Source organism: Labeo rohita, chromosome 18 (assembly GCF_022985175.1).
Source record: "Labeo rohita strain BAU-BD-2019 chromosome 18, IGBB_LRoh.1.0, whole genome shotgun sequence".
NCBI classification, from domain to species: domain Eukaryota; kingdom Metazoa; phylum Chordata; class Actinopteri; order Cypriniformes; family Cyprinidae; genus Labeo; species Labeo rohita.
The window spans coordinates 30,599,352-30,616,183 of record NC_066886.1 but is presented as its reverse complement, the minus strand read 5'-3'; the positions used below and the strand labels follow the sequence as shown (position 1 = coordinate 30,616,183).

Below are 16,832 nucleotides of genomic sequence, written 5' to 3'. Positions count from 1 at the left end.
TAATTATTGTGCCTTTTAGCCACAACAGCAGGGGCAATTTTACCCCAAAATACCATACTTGTACATATTCTTTCATTACTTAAAAACTACTGTTTTAATTATCTTAAACAAAACTGAAAATCGAAGAAGACCTTTGTCTCAAGATATATTCAAGAATTTTAGCAATTCTCATTTGCTGTGTAAATCGACAACATTTAAATAAATAAATAAATAAATAAATAAATAAATAAATAAATAAATATCAAATATTAGATCAAGTAAGCACAGAATTGACTTTGCACTGCTGCATGTGATCGCGTCAAGGATCAGCCAAATTTGCATGTGTATCTTGAAAAGCGGATGTTTTGGAAAGTGCTACACCAAGTTTTTTCTGCCATCTAGTGGTTCAGAGGAATATAATATCAAAGCTGAATATTTACAAATGGCTTTTCATGGCAAACATTAATTTTTGACATCTCTTGTCCACTTTGATAATTAGCTTAATTTACTGTTAAACAGAGAGGGTTTTATATAAATAACTGGGTTGCTAGATTAACTTGAGCAGAAAATTATTCACCTATTTAATGCAGAACAGTACACTATATTATCATATTTGTACATGATTAGTTTCAACACAAAAATAAATGGTTCAGTTACCAGTTAGTTCAAAGTTAGTACAGTTATAGCAGTTACCAATATAAAGAGAACTGTATTCAGCTAGTCATGTCATTTTAAGACGGCAGCCTTCAGGAGGTGACCTGCTCCATGTAAAATAAAATTGCTGTTATTAGATAGCTTTCGACTGGAATCCATGCAAATTTACAGACCTGCTTGGTTTGCAGCAAGCCTGTGACATACTAGTTAAGTTTTGCATTAATGGTAGAGCTGAGAATCGATTCCAAAGGTTAGAATTGATTCCCATCAAAGGGAAGAGACTTCTTTTTAAAAGCCTTTTCAGTTCATTGGAGCACCAAAGAACCAAACCAATGCTGCACTCCTAATACCAACTAGCTTAAGCTGGTTATGACCAGCCTGGTCAAAGCTGGTTTGCAGGCTGATTTTAGAGGGTTTTTGACCACTTCTTTAGCTGGTCAGACTGGTAGACCAGCTGACCTATCAACAAGCTTGTACAGGCTGGAGGACCAGATTGAACAACTCATACCAGCTAAGACTAGCAAACCAGCATAGGCTGATTGATTGATTGATTGATTGATTCTGCAGGGAATATGCTGATAATAATCAATGAATACTAATGATGTTTTGAAAGGGTGTAAGACTTTATATCATGTAGTCACAGGTCAGTCAATCAATCAATCAATCGAATTAAGATAAAAACAACAGTGAGGAACCACGTCAATCCAGAATGACAAATTTTGGAATTGAACAGCACTAGTTAATAGCACAACAAAATTAACCCGATGCTAGTTATGTGTGACCTAGTGTGAACTTTATGTCTCAATTTAAATCACATCTGCAAATTACGATAAAATTCACAAGGCGTGGCATGACATTTTCACAGCGCTCTTCGTTGTCTCCCGGTTTGATGGCGACTCTGAATTGGAGTAACAAATGGCTGGTGCAACTTTGCCCTACTGCGTCTCACATCATGGATCAGACCCGTGTGCTCTGTTTGCTGTCTGTCTGACACTTTAAGGGATTGATGGGAACATTGGTGGGCTATAATTCGAACCCCCCCTTGTCCTTGCGCTCTCATTCTTTCCTCTCCATTTTGCCCATTACAATCCGGTTTCATTATCTCTCTCTTTTTCTGTGGCTAGTGAGAGCCATTGAAAGGGCACGGCTGAAATGGCACTGGCTACAACAAAGGCAGTGTAAGGAGATGCCTATCAAACCCCCGGCAGGCGGGAGAGGCAGACGTGGGCACGACTCCTCATTACGTGTGCTCACATAAGGCTTAAGCCACGGCCGCATGAAAGCGCTCTCAGGGTACCGGGTGTCAGTCTGTTTTCTTTTTCCTCCAACAGGACTGACCTCCCCCCTGCTCACAAGCCGGCCCCTCCGCCACCCAAGAAAAAGAGCAGCGACATGAAAGGCGGCCTGACATCTGACGAGATCCAGGTAGGGCGTCTTCCTCTTTTCCGCACACGACATGTCTCAGGAAACACTTACACCTCCACCCATGATCTTTAGTCTGCCTCTGAATCACTGCTTTCACATTTCTTTACTTCATAAAGTCAAGAAATGTGACTTTTTCAGACTAGAACCTTTTGTTTTGTGATCTAGGTGTGTGTAATGATGTCAGGCCTCAGTTTGATAGTAACACCCAGTCATTTCTGTTATTTTCCTGCACTCCCTGTAATTACATCTACTTTATAATGGGATTATTTTCTATAGTACAATGATTTATGTTTACATATTTTACATGTATGTCAATTTTATTATGTATGTCAACCAAAGTACAAGAAGTACAATAATAAGATGCACATTCAGCATGGTCTGATATTAAATTTGTGCACTATACTAACCACTTTTGGTTGCTAGTGTTAGCTTTATGCGCTTATGTGTAGATAGATAGATAGATAGATAGATAGATAGATAGATAGATAGATAGATAGATAGATAGATAAATAATATATCTATAATCACTGAGGCTTCATTTATTTGATTTACAATACAGTAAAGAATGCAATATTATGAAATATTATTACAATGTAGAATATCTGTTTTATTGTATTTTATTTTATTTTATTTTATTTTATTTTATTTTATTTTATTTTATTTTATTTTATTTTATTTTATTTTATTTTATTTTATTTTATTTTATTTTATTTTATTTTATTTTATTTTATTTTATTTTATTTTATTTGATATAGAAATTATTTGTAAAAAGAAAAGGACAGTTCATCCAAAAATGTAAATTCTGTTCATGTTATCCCAAACCATGAATTTAATTTAATTTAATTTAATTTTATTTTATTTTATTTTATTTTATTTTATTTTATTTTATTTTATTTTATTTTATTTTATTTTATTTTATTTTATTTATTCCTGCTGGACACAAAATAAGATGCTCAGAAAATGTAGATAATCAAACATTTGACAGTAGCCATTGACTTCTATAGTATTTTTATTTGTGTGTGAACTAATTATTTTAATGCATCATAGCTGGATAAATAAATAAATAAATAAATAAATATTATATATATATATATATATATATATATATATATATATATATTACTGATATTAAACTGCAGCTGTGCTTTAAAAGGTAAAATGGTATGATTTGTGGATTTGCATTCTCTACTCTTACACTAGACACGGGTTAATTGGTTTCTCCTGATCCAACAATTCTGATGATAATCAAAAGAAACCAAATTTTTTTTTTTTTTTTTTTTTTTTTTTTTTTTTTTTTTTTTTATGCAGTGCATCAACGCCATGCATGGGTTTTTGGTCATTTTTAGCTTCACTTTAATGAAGCACTAATTTAAAACAGCTTATTTCCAATTCCGCCTGAGGAACCAAGGAGTGCCATCGCAGAGTGTTTGCTTGCAAATACTAATTTAATTTCTTCAACAGCTACTGAAAAGCTGTTGATTTAATCACCTTCAACAAAACTGAAAATAGAGCAGTCGCTTACCCGACTGCATTGAGGGAAAAAGTCTGGTAAAAAATCCAGTATCAACCTAAGTATATTGCTGCACAAGCACCCAGCAACAGCAGTGAGCATGTTGAAGCGATTGTGAATCTGTGATGGATCCAGCTAGATGAACTTGAACGAGTGATGGCTATTATGCAAAGATGATCTCATGCCGTCATACAGTCCAAAGGCTATGTAAGTCAGGAGTCCACGGCAGCTATTTAACATTTTCCAGTTTGCAATGGATTCTATCTAGTTTCCTACATTCCTTGTTTTCTAGCTAAATCATGTGATGATCTGTCACTCGTACCACTGGTTTCTTTTCCAAATTTGTGGTCTAAGTCAGAATTTGTTCCAAGTAAACACACCTATGCTCTTACAATCGTCATTACAGCGTAACAGCTTACCTATTGTTTCTCTAATTTTTGTAATGATATCAGCCACCACCAGTGTAATGGCTTTGGGCTTAAAATATTAATATTAATATTTGTTTTGGTCATACTATTTTACAGGGCACAAGCCAAGGAATTTTGCATAAACTATACAAAGAATAAATTATATAAAAGAACTACATAAATTTTAGGAAGCTCTAGTCTGACCAATCTGAGGAATTTGTGAGATACCGTTAACTTGTAGAACCTCTTACTGCATTATCACCACAAAGAAGACACAAATGTAATAAAAGGGGTTTTATGAACAAAGAGAAAGACAAGAGTAATGGGTACAATGAATGGATAAAGTGCAAAAGATTGAAAAATGCAAGTAACTGAAATGGATGTTACTACGTTATCTTATAGAACGATAAACTGAAGTTTCCTGGAAGATAATCATAAACTGACAAATACACTCTAATGTCAACGGTCTCTGGAAAGAGGTTTGGAAAAAGTGATAATTACGTTCCGCCTGGTCATATGCTGAGTCTAAGCGGCAATGTCTTCCGGCAATGACTTGGGCCACTTTCCAGTGGGAAGAAAGAAGTCAGACCTGTTTCATAGTCTCAAACCTGAAGCGCTGGTGAACGAACTCCTGAGCACAGAGAAGGTCCTTAGTCTGGTGACACACAAACAGGAGCCTTGAAGGTGAAAGTTCTGAAGTGTGTACAGAAGATCCATATGCCTGGAACATGCAGGAGAAAGGAAAAGTTGCTGGAGAAGATTCTAACAGAGGATCACTGAAAAGAAGGTTCTGAAGTTGTAGCAGAAGATGGGGGGCACTAAGCTTGTGGTTGTTGTTCCTGTTGCAGTTTCCAAAACTCCCCAAATTCACTTCTTTCAGAACGTCTTTGTTTCTCTGGTAGAGCAATAACAGCTTAGAATGACATAACTTAGCTCTTGGCATACCACATTTTACTTAGCACAGCGTATTTTAGCACTTGGCTTACCACATTTTACTTAGCACAGTTCTTTGTCTTGAAGAGAGCCTTTCAGTCTATTTCTGAGAAGGAAGGTTTTGCAAGTTGGCACCTTTCAGATCCAGCATTCTGATTGGCCGATTCTGTTGGAGGTGGCCATGGTATGGTCCCTCTAATATGAGGTCTGGTTGTATATCTTAAAGTTCAAATTTAGAACAATGTCTTTAAGGTTTTTCCTCTGCATAATTCACTTTCCAAAGCAATTTCAGATTAACCTACACATTGTCCTGAAAATATGTAGACCAAACATAAATGGGTAATGCTGAGCATTGACCCATGCATTATATACCTTAATAGGTGTTGCATACACTTTTGTATGACACACAGCACATTAAATATACACTTCTGTAAATTGATATGAGTAAGGTTCAGTAAATCATGTGTACTTTGAACTTTAGACACATGGCAAAACTTATTTCTTCTGTGAGGGGGATTTGCGATCATTCACACTTTGGTTTGGTTTGGTTTATTTATTCATATAGCACTACTAAAAAAACCCCAAGGGTTGCCCAAAGTGCTTTACATAAAAAAATAACAACCAAAAAAAAAAAAACAGTCACACACATATTGGGGCCATTCTATAATTGTGGGTACATCTCATGTCCATTAAGTATATTTTGAATACATTTTCCTCGATATAAAGCCCCGATGCTTACTTTTCTAGCACACAATTATATTTTTCCCAATCACACTACTATATGTTGAAAAAACAATACCTTTTGTTCAAAAATTATGTTTATATCACATAAAACCCTGGTATTCAACTGTCTGATTTTGTAAAGTTGGTCATTCTACTCTGTATTTATGCATGAAAATTGCCTCAAATATAAATGAATTTCATAGTTTTGCCTTTGACTAGATTAGGTTATCAAGACTTCAAAAATAAGTGTTTCTCTCTCTTTCCCCTGATATCGGTTAAACTAGCAAACCTGTTTCAAGAGTGGATTAACTGACTGTCAACAGTGTTACATAAGTATTATTCCTGCAAATATTAACAAGGCAATTTAAATATAATATATGTTTTGTTTATGAAAATATATTTTTATTTTTACATACCATATGCTCAATAGTTCTAGGCTTCCATGTTGAGTATAGGCTCAAAACACTAAAAATGTCAACTAAGTTAACTGTCAAAGGTAACATGGTGGACAGTAGCAAACATAGATGGTATTTTATGTACATATTTCTACAGATCATCTTTATTTATATAGCACAATATAGATTGTTTCAAAGCAGCTATGTAAGGTCATGTTTGAGTTTTTGGGAAACAGGAAAACTTTTTTCTTCACATTGTCAAATTCTAAATGTACACCTAATTATACAATTACCCATTGACCAATCTAACAAATCATATATAACCTACTGCAGTGGTTCTCAACCGGTGGGGCGGACACTCTTGCGGGGGGGGCGCGAGTAGGCTACAGGATGGGAGCAAAAAAAACAGGAAAAAAAAAAAAAAATGCAAATTCGTGATCTTTGTTTGGATTCATCGGATCTATTTTCGCTGCTAAAATAGACCAAAACAGTCATTATTTCATCAAAAATATAAGTGACTTAATATTATTAACTTGTTTGTTGAACTGTCATATGAAATCAGTGTCACATTTTCAATCGTGAGGTGAAATTAAGTGATGGTCAATTGTCAGCTCTCTTGGTCGTCAGGTCGTGTGATGTATGTTGCTGAACTGTATTCAAATGTTATAAATATAAAAACACAACATTGCCAACTGCAATGAACCAGCTTTGGGGGGGCCCAGCTTGCAAAAGGTTGAGAACCCCTGACCTACTGTATAGTTTAACTAACATAAGCTGGCACCCCAGAGTGAGCTTTCAGCAGTTTTTTAAACATTGACAGAGACTTAGCAGACCTGATATGTAGCGGCAACTAACCCAACTGACCCATTACAGTAAAAGCTCTATCATCTTTTTGATGACAAATTGACCTAGGCACTACCAGAAGTTTATGGTTTCTGAGCACAAGGCTCTAGGGGGGTTATAAGGTATCAAGTGGTTTGAGAGGTACAAAGGTGCCTGATTGTTTTATGATATATATACAAAAATGAAAATCTTAGATTTAACTCTAAAACAAACAGGGAGCCAATGCAAATCTGCAAGTACTGGGGAAACAGAATCATATTTCTTTACCCTCTTTAAAAGCCTCACTGCCTCATTCCAGATGGATTCTAATCGAGTACAATAATAATTTGAAAACCTAAATCTCTTACCAGTGTTTTAAAATATGGTGCCAATGGGCTTGAATCTAAAAGTGATTTAGTAGAATCTTTTGGCTGGCCAAAAACAATGACCTCAGTGTTTTCTTCATTTAGCATTCAAAAAGATTTCCGCCATCCAATTTTTAATATCGTTTAAACAAGCTAAAAGGAAATTCAAAGATTGAATTGGGTTTTTAGTGGCAAGTGGAGTATCATCGGCAAAGCAATGGAATGATACTCCGTGCTTTCTAAAAATGCTACCTAAGGGGAGCAGATATAAGGAAAACACTTTGATAAGAGTGACAGAGAACAAAGCAGTTCCTGAACAGGGTTTACTGTATGTTAATGTTAACCCCCCCACCCCCACCCCTCTCCACAAGAGGTAGTGTTGTTTATCTGAAGGCAAAAGTCATTCCTTTGTTGTCCACACTGTACAGGATGTTTGTCAATGATGTAAATGACATTAATTAGCACCACACAGATCCTCTTTAATTTGTGAGATTATGCTATGTTGACATTTCTCAGTCCATGTGAGGTTTCATGCAGATGTCCAATACTGTAATTAGCATTCATGACACATCAGCATTTGCATTTGCATTTGTCTTTGGCTATGTACTCAAAATGAGGTACGCTGTCCTTGGTGGACAATGCTAATTTGAAAGGAAGCTGCGCAAAATCAACTTCCCTAAATCGATATCGTCTTTTGAAGGTCGCAGTGATTCTACTAAATCTTTCCGAACGCATCTGGAAACTGAATTTTCCTTATGTCTTCGGAGACATTTGGCTCTAGCCGTGCCGTTTTGAAAGCAAAGAATCCGTGCGGGGCACAGAATTGTAAAAACCTGACTATAAACATGTTCAGGCTGTGATAGAGTCTCCCTGATCTTTAAGCATGCAGCATAGGGGAGATCACAAGCGAGTTGCATTTATAAACTGCAGGTGTCTTGCCTTCCTCTTTCTTCCCATACATATCCATCTCTGGCAGAAAACAACTGTGTTTGAGTTTGTGTATGTGTTTTTTGTGCTTTTTTAAGCATTGAAGGAGTCATTGATTTTATTTTTTTTGTTTTGTTTTGTTTTTTTTTTGAGTCATGCTGACTCGGATGTCTGGCCTCTGTGTATCTGTGAGTGTGCATTTTATCCTGTGCCCTTCTTAGATCCCATAAATGTTTGTTTCATGTAAGTTTCAATAAGATCAGGCCTTCTGTGTTGGATGGCAGGGTGTGCCTGTTAAGTAAAGACCTGTTGTTGGTATAAACAAAGAAGAGTTGCCCTCACAGTCGGTGTTGCTAGGAAACTGCTTACGGCAGACCTCTATAGAAAGTTAAGTGTGCACATACATACCTGCTATACTAAACCACTTTCTTTGCTATCATCACCCTGGTGTGCCTCAATTACACCGCAGACACATCATGATCAAATCTCATGTAAGCACACATGTGTCCTTGAACTTCAAAAATACTTCAGAGACATTCAAAGGGGCTGCTTTAAAGTCAACATGAAATCAAATGGACCCAGGTTATTTTTTTAATACACGTCCCTAAGGCCTGTCTCACAAAGCAGATATAAAATCTGGTTTGAGTGTAGGTTAGATCAGTGGACTTCTTTTTTTTTTTTTTTTTTTTTTTCTTCATTATAGTAACTTTGGAAGGTAGTGTTTTTTTATTTATTAATTTAATAATAATAATAATAATAATAATAATAATAATAATAATAATGTGATACTTTATTAATTAATTATTCATTTATTTGTTCATTCATTCATTTCACATACCTCTTTATGTTCGCTGTAAGTGTCATCATATGCACATGCTCCAGAGTTCGACATAAACTCAGTGTCAAACCCTAAGTTGACTGAAAATGTTTTTATTGTGAGACAGCAAAACTCAGTTGAAACTGGATTTTAATTGGTTTTGTCAACTTTAAACCAACAGATTAACTCACTTTGTGAGACAGGCCTGATTTATCGCTGAACGTTATTCTATAGAAAAATAATGTTTGTCTTTCTCCACCTTTGAAATGACTTTTGTTTTTGACTGACATCACAAATCCCCTTTTCTTTCACAGCCTCTCCCCTCTAATCACCTGGCTTCATTCTGGCATGTAACAAACACATTTCACATTCTCAATAAATCGTGCCCTGCCCTGAATATTTTCTGTTGTTGGTGAATATATTATTGGGAACTGCATCTTGTGTTGAAAATGAGCAGACATTTGCTGTAAAGTAAAGACTATAGATTGTAGACACTGCCAACACAACTTCCTGTTTACTAGGGGTGTAACGATATGTATTCGTACCGAACCATCATGGTACGGGCATCTTGGTTCGGTGCATGAGGCCTTACAATGAATATAGGCAAATCGCCTTCAATCAGTAATACAACTCTGTTAGAACAACGAATGCCAGGAGTTCCGCACTTGAAAACAAAGCCCACTAGACAGTGACCATGTGCTGATTCTGAACGTGTCTCTCAGTGACAAAAGAGTATAACGTTACTTTAAAGGCTTGCAGATTCAACTGTTTGCAAAATGGAGCTTTGTGCTCTTGTATCCTACCTCTCTCATTCAGCACAAATCCAAATATTCCATAATATTTACATCCAAATGCTAAACTATTATTTATTATGTAAATTATAGACTTTGTACTTCAGTCGCGTTCTAACGGTGACACAGTGAGGCGGGCGCACTGGTGTTTAGTTCACTGTGTTTTATTTTGATAAAGTACCAACTGCGCTGTCAAGTTAGCAATGCTAAAAGCCTGGAACTGATATGTTTTGTGTTTGTGTGCACCGGCGTGATTACTTAAACTTTCCTCATACCAGCAAAATCAACTTAAACAAAAAACAAATAGAATGTCGCTTTCTGCCATTTGAGTTTCCTTTCTGTCAAAAAACTGAACTGAAACTCAGCAAATATAGGCTATGTTACGTGTCATACAGTCCCCCCCCCCCCCTTGTCTATCAGTTAACTAAATTAAATATAATTCAAGTATTTATTCCTTGTATGTATATATGTACTGCCGATTTTATAGCCAATATATGACATTAATTTGATATAATATTTAGTATTTCCACATGTAGGTGGATTTTTTTCTTTTTTTTACTACGGTCTGTTTAAAATAAATGAAAAGAAACCTAGCATAGTAGAATTGTTTTTTTTTGACCCTCGAATCAAGGTATGTACCGAACCGTGACATCTGTGTACCGTTACACCCCTACTGTTTACATTTATGCATTTACATTTGCTTTTATACAAAACGACATACAAAAGCAATTTGTCAAAAAGCCAACGATATTAGTACGTTTTAATGGCTAGTTTATTAGGCAAATGCCATTTTCTGTCAGCTCTGAATGGCGCAGACTGATGGGTCGTTAACGCAAACGGATGATATTCACACTGTTAAACTACTCAGCACAAGCTGACTGGTTCATGTTGCAAACTAAGCCAATGAACTTGCTGCTTTACATTTAAATAGCTGGTTAGCATTCACTAGAGCAGTTCGCAGCACACTTTCAGAGTTCATCTGAAAACCCTCCTTCCCCAGCTCCACCTGTATAGTGTCACCGAATGGTGTGTACAAGGAGCAAGAATGGAGGATCAGAGAGTGATTCAAACACAAAATACTTTAATAAACAAACTTAGAAACCTGGAGACAGAGAAAACACACCTTAACATAACAGGAATCGGACAACAAAAGACTAAGGGAATACAACTTATAAAAGGGAACCAAACGAGACTAATGACCTAACACACCTAAAAACCAATGAGAACAAATGACAAGCAGGAAACCAAAAGAAAAGCAAACTAAGAGTCCATAGATATCAAAACTAAAAGTTGAAGAACTGTGACATATGATCTGTTCTGTATTATTACATATGCTATTTGTGCAGCAGCAGTATGTCTTAAATACTTGCAGCACCATACTGGCATAGTACAGTATTCACTGTACTTACTTTGCAGCAGCAATTCAACAGCAGCAGTGTAGCTGATCTATTCCACCAAGACCAAACACATTAACATTGTGATATCTGTTACCATGCTAAAATCTTTAGAGAGTTGTCATGATAGAACTAGATTAGTTTCAATAGGAAATTCATCAACACAGAAAATAAAACTAAATTTTCAAGCCACTTGATGTAGTCTTTGAAAGTGACTGTGCTTTATTACACAATATAACACACACATGACCCTGAATAATTATGCAATACATCTCTTGTACAGTTAAATTTAGATCAAAAGGAGAGACCTGTTAAAGAATCCACCCAAAGCTGACCCAAAGGGTACTGTACCTGCTCCAATACAATAAGCAGCATGTACTTGTAAGGCCACTATAAGCCTGACTGACACGGTCCCCATGTTACTTTTAGGTAATGAGGGAACCTGCGAGAGCCTCCTAGCATTTTCCTCCCTCCCCGTTCCTCTCAGCAAGGCCCCAGGGAAGAGATAACAAGAAACAAAATAGTTGGCTGCCATAACAAAGAGGCAGCAAAGCTTTTTATTCTTCCTTTAAATTGAATTTTTTCCACTGTCTCAGAAATCTTCCGTAAAGCTAAAGTCCTCTTTACAGTGAATAGATATCCCTCAGAAATGTGACATAGGCAGGCGGTTATTGTTGGGAATCTTTACTCAAAGGCCATCTTTGCTGGAGGATTATCCCACATTTAAGCATTTCGATTCAGTCACATCAAACCACTAAAACAGCCCTCCAAGCCAAACAACCACCCGGCTGCACATGTAAGCGGCTCAGTCTTTTGTTTTGTTTTTTGTTGTTGTTGTTGTCTTCCCTCGTCTTTGATTCGTAAGAAAATACGAAAAGGCAGGCTGCTATCGCTTGATTGTTCTCGCTTTTCTTTCATTCGATGACAGTCGCAATTTCAAGCAGCTCCAGACGTTTTATTTAGGTTTGGAAAAGACTTTCCGCTTTAGTACTTAAGGGTTGAGAAACTATCCCATCCCAAACTTCTAAACACATTGCGTTTGCTGCCAGTGAAGCGAGAAGGGCTTCATAAGGAGCACACTGTAAGCCTAATGAAAATTGCTCTGAAAACAATGAGACCGAGGCTGAGCTCGTTGGATGGGCTCGGCATCATTTTTCCGTCTAGCGGTTAGTTGGAAGAGGTTTTGCACACCCCATTAAACATGACGAAAGGAAAGCGCTCTTCTGCTGTGTTCGTTTTCATAGGCAAAAGAGCACATGTTGTATCTACAGCAGTTGTTAGGTGGCTGTTCTCTTGTGCTGTGTGGCTCAAAAAATGAGCCCGATGTTGTTTTCGCCACTCTATGCATATCACTGCGTAAACCATTTTTATGTTTTTGCATCCTCATGTCTATGGTTTCTTTCCCTCTGGACCCCTGGAGGAACTTTGGGTGTGAAATATTTCAAAACTTAAATTTAGTCAGAAAAACATGTTTGTGTGCATGTTTGAGACATTCTGTCAAAGCTCTTTTATCCCCAGTTGTCTTTTGCATGCGATGCGGAGAGATCAGCAGGTGGCCAACAACCCTTTGAATGAAGCTCATCAGTTTCAGAGAAACAGACTGCTGTTATAAACGGCTCTGTGAATTCACAGGCGTGCATGCACAACATTAACAGCCTGTACAACTAATTCTCTTTGATCCGATACTTATTATTGCTTATTCAAAAGTGACAGTAGCAGTTCTGGCTTTGAAATATTTATTGTTTATTTATTTATTTATTTATTTATTGGAAACAATAGTTTGTATTTTTTTTTCAATTACATTATATTATTTATTATTATTATTATTATTTATTATTATTATTATTATTATTATTATTATTATTATTATCATTTTACTGAGGCCCCCTAGTAACCACCACTACTACAGTATAACAAGAACTTGAAATAAACAGAGACTCTGCCGTACCATTCACATAATTGGCCTATTCTCACCGAATGTGTATTTTTGGTGTGACAACATTTCAAAACAAAGTCATAGATCCCTAAGGGCTCCTTGTGTGAAAATATGAACTGTGATCAAAGAGTATTTCACAGCATAGGATTTTTATTTCGTTGCAGTGGTTCAAAAACCAATAAAATATACTTTTGGCTTATATGTTCAGAACTAGTGTTTCAGACAGACAATCCTCTAAGTTTCCATCATGAATCTTTGGATACAGGGAACATAAAACATAAAATATCCACACAGACGTGGCTAAATCCAGGAGAATAACAATATATCTATTACAATTTGGATTCTATTTTCTATAATCTGTTTTGTCATGGGTAATATTTTAAGTAAAGAAATAATGTACAGTCAGTCAGTCATTAACCCAAAATAAACACTGAAACCCTGACACGGTTAATTTAGCAATGATTAATATGAGTACTTGCCAAATAAATAAATAAATGGACATGAACAATCAAAATCTGTATTATGTAAGAAAAAGAGAAAGAGAGAGAGTCCATATATTGATACAAGAGTCATACCAGACTAACCCAGGAAATAGAGTTCAATTATACAAACATTGAAAATATTAACATCTTATACAGAATATAATTGATGGCAGAATGCCATGATTGGCCAATCAGAATTGAATTTCCCAGAGAGCCATGTAATTCAGTGAATGAGAGACTGGATTGCATTTCATTTTGTTCAACAGTCAGAAACCCATTTGCAAATTGCAGCATTTTGTCATTTTGATGCGAATAAGCCTTAAGAAATTATACACTGCCAGAAAAATGTGCAAAGATTGTACCTTTAGGGGTACAACAGCTTGTCACTGGGCTATTCATAATTTATTGATTTCCTTTAAATTTTTCTTTTTCCAGTTTTGCAGATTTTGCAGATCACACAAAGACAGGTCACTAGTGTATAATTGTACAGAAGAAAATGGAGAGGCCACACAACATTTTCTCAACGTTTCAACATTTCATCAACTACTAATTCATTTTTATTTTATTTATCTCTCTGTGTTATTTAACCCTAAATGCATGACTGTTTCACCAACATATTCAGGTCTTTAATGACCCGGACATATATATCCAGCACGGATGGATCTTCTGCAATAGTAAAAATGTCTGTTTATATTTTTAGAACAATTACAGAAGAATAAAATAAAGCCTATTTCATTACCTTTTGAAACTTAGAAGGGTTCAGTTTGAGCAGATGATTGTACCATCGCCGTCATCGTCAGAGCGCACTTCCACGGTACATTCAACATCTGGCTCATATTCGCGATCTCAACCATATTCGCAAAACTGTCGTTTTCACTGACTTCAAAATCCATAGTTTGATCACTGGCAACTTACTCACCACATCCACCATCAACAGTGACATTTATATTTTATTGCATACAGTAATTGCTCTGCAGTAAAGCCATTCAAACAAATCCAATTTTTGCTGATGATATTCTTTTGTTTTATGCCTGTGATAATTACAAGTGAAATATCACGTCATTATTGTCTGTCAAAAAGTGCCAATCCGAGGAATAAAGGTGAATTGCATGTATTTAGCCTTCAGATGTTTACATTTTTTTTGTGCAAAAAAAAAAAAAAAAAAAAAAAAATCAGAAAACAGACATTCTTTTATATTTTATATATATATATATATATATATATTTTTTTTTATTGTTTTAATTCTTATAATGAATAGATTGAGGAATACTAAGAAAGCTGATGTCAGACTTTAAAAAATGAAAGAGGGAGAGGGTAGTAAATGAAGTCCTGGGTCGCTAAAGACCTGAGGTATGCATTTAAGGGTTAATCATGTATTACTGTATATTTGGAAAGCTTTGTCTTTTAAACATATTAAAATGCACAAATTCATATTATTTCCTATTTTAAAAAATTGTGATCTTGTCAGCCAAAGTCTTTCACCTAATATATTTACTTGATGCAAAAAAAAAAAAAAACTTAATAATTAAGTAACATATTTGCATATTCATGGTTCTCTGATGTTGGTTAATGGTCACATGACATGCAGATAATGGATTACGTTACTAATTTTTGTTGTGTAATTTGGAATCAGTAACAAACTACAATTCGTAAGTAATCTACCCAGCATTGTTAGTACCTCAGATATGTACCTTTAAGGTAGTAATATGTATTCTTGTGGCACTATTATAAACCCTTTAGGCATACAGTAGGTACAAATATCTGTTTGAGGGTCCTGCCCCAGTGTCAAATCCTTACAGGTACAATTGTTGCCCTTTTTTTCTGAAAGTGTACTATTCAAGTGTTTCATTGGGTTCTTTATACAGAGTAAGCATGCATGTAGACAGACAGGTTAAAACAATTCCCAGGCGGCTGTCACTAGTCTGAACGGCGTCTTCATCTCAGGTTCTGTTGCCTTTGAAGGTTGTTCATCTGGACAAGGAGGATGAGATACAGAAGATTCCTCTCCAGCCTCCATACTATGACATGGCACAGTCTGAGTCCACCGCGTTCACCGATAAGCCGGTGAGTAGCGCTGCTAAACTCATTGCTGTTTGTCCATTCTCTTGCTTTGGTAGTATCATTGAAAACAGGCGTCTGGGATCGGTCTGTTAGAGAGCACATCTTCTTATGCATGTTGTACAAGATGATTTGCCTTCAGAAAGATGTTTAGATTAAAAGAGAAATCCAAGGGGACTTATTTTCTGGCTTGTACTGTGTCAGCTGGGAACAGATGACAGGGGTCTGTAATTCAGCTGGCTCTGCAGAAGGTTTGAGGTTTCCATATGTTTGAGGGAATCCATTGCAGGCATATAGCATTAACATCCTGGCACTGTTCCAAAACCTAGCGAGCTGCTTTCTTAGGTACTGCCTCCATAGGAAGTTGCCTTCAAAGGTACCATCCTAGCTGAAATGAAACCTCACAGTGACAGAATGGGAACAATCTGCATAGATAGCAACTCGGTACATCTCACCTCACATGAAGTCCACGGAAGAAAAAGCCTGTAAGTCAGTTTGCTGGTCTCAAATAATATCCCAGAAGTGCAAACAGGCCTAGGTTGGTTTAAGATGTTTGTCTTTTTTAGTAAAGACGATTTATTTTAATAGAATTTTGTATTCGCATGTTGCTAAGGTAACAGTACAATACTCAAAGTGTAACAATAGCGAACACATATTATTTAAATTTGTGCATTTTTAAACTATTTTTCAGTATTGACTAAATTGTATTTTAAATCAATGCATTATGGGATTGTCATTTGTCTGAAAGTGGATAAGATGCCAGCTGACATGGAAGACTGCTAGACGTTTCGGTGGAGATTTTGGATTAAAATTAAAATGTGTGGTTAAACTCACATTATATTGTTGCTCTGTCATGAAGGTTTAAACGTTCAAGTGAATTACATTGTTCAAGCTTAATAACCTGAAAAAGAGTTTAGTTTGGCGAGTGCAATCTGAGAAACATAACATTTGTAGCTGGAATAAAAATCAGTGTATATTTAATACTAAAAGCAACAAAAAAGCAACAAAGCTTTTGTTTCAGTCATTTCACCATAGATGAATGAAGCAAAGCAGTCTGGAAATGCATTTACACCTTGAATCCACACACTTGCTTCATGTCACTTGAATTGCAGTAGTGTCACATCTCCTAAGCAAACCAAACACACACTGGGTGAAATATAATCTCGCTGCTCTTTGCACTGAGACTTGGCCGTTCTTGCTGTGAGGTTTTATTT

The 16,832-nt window shown here is 36.0% G+C and overlaps 1 protein-coding gene across 3 annotated transcripts in view; it reads left to right on the top strand.

Annotated features, from left to right (window-relative positions):
• Positions 1–16,832, top strand: part of nectin1b (nectin cell adhesion molecule 1b) — a 242,958-nt gene that overhangs the window by 194,243 nt on the left and 31,883 nt on the right. For 2 of the 3 annotated variants that reach the window (XM_051135293.1, XM_051135295.1), the window contains exons 7-8: positions 1,965–2,058; positions 15,523–15,624. In XM_051135293.1, the coding sequence (XP_050991250.1) occupies positions 1,965–2,058; positions 15,523–15,624 (196 nt within the window). The remainder of the gene's footprint in view (positions 1–1,964; positions 2,059–15,522; positions 15,625–16,832) is intronic. The other variant, XM_051135296.1, reaches the window with a different exon arrangement.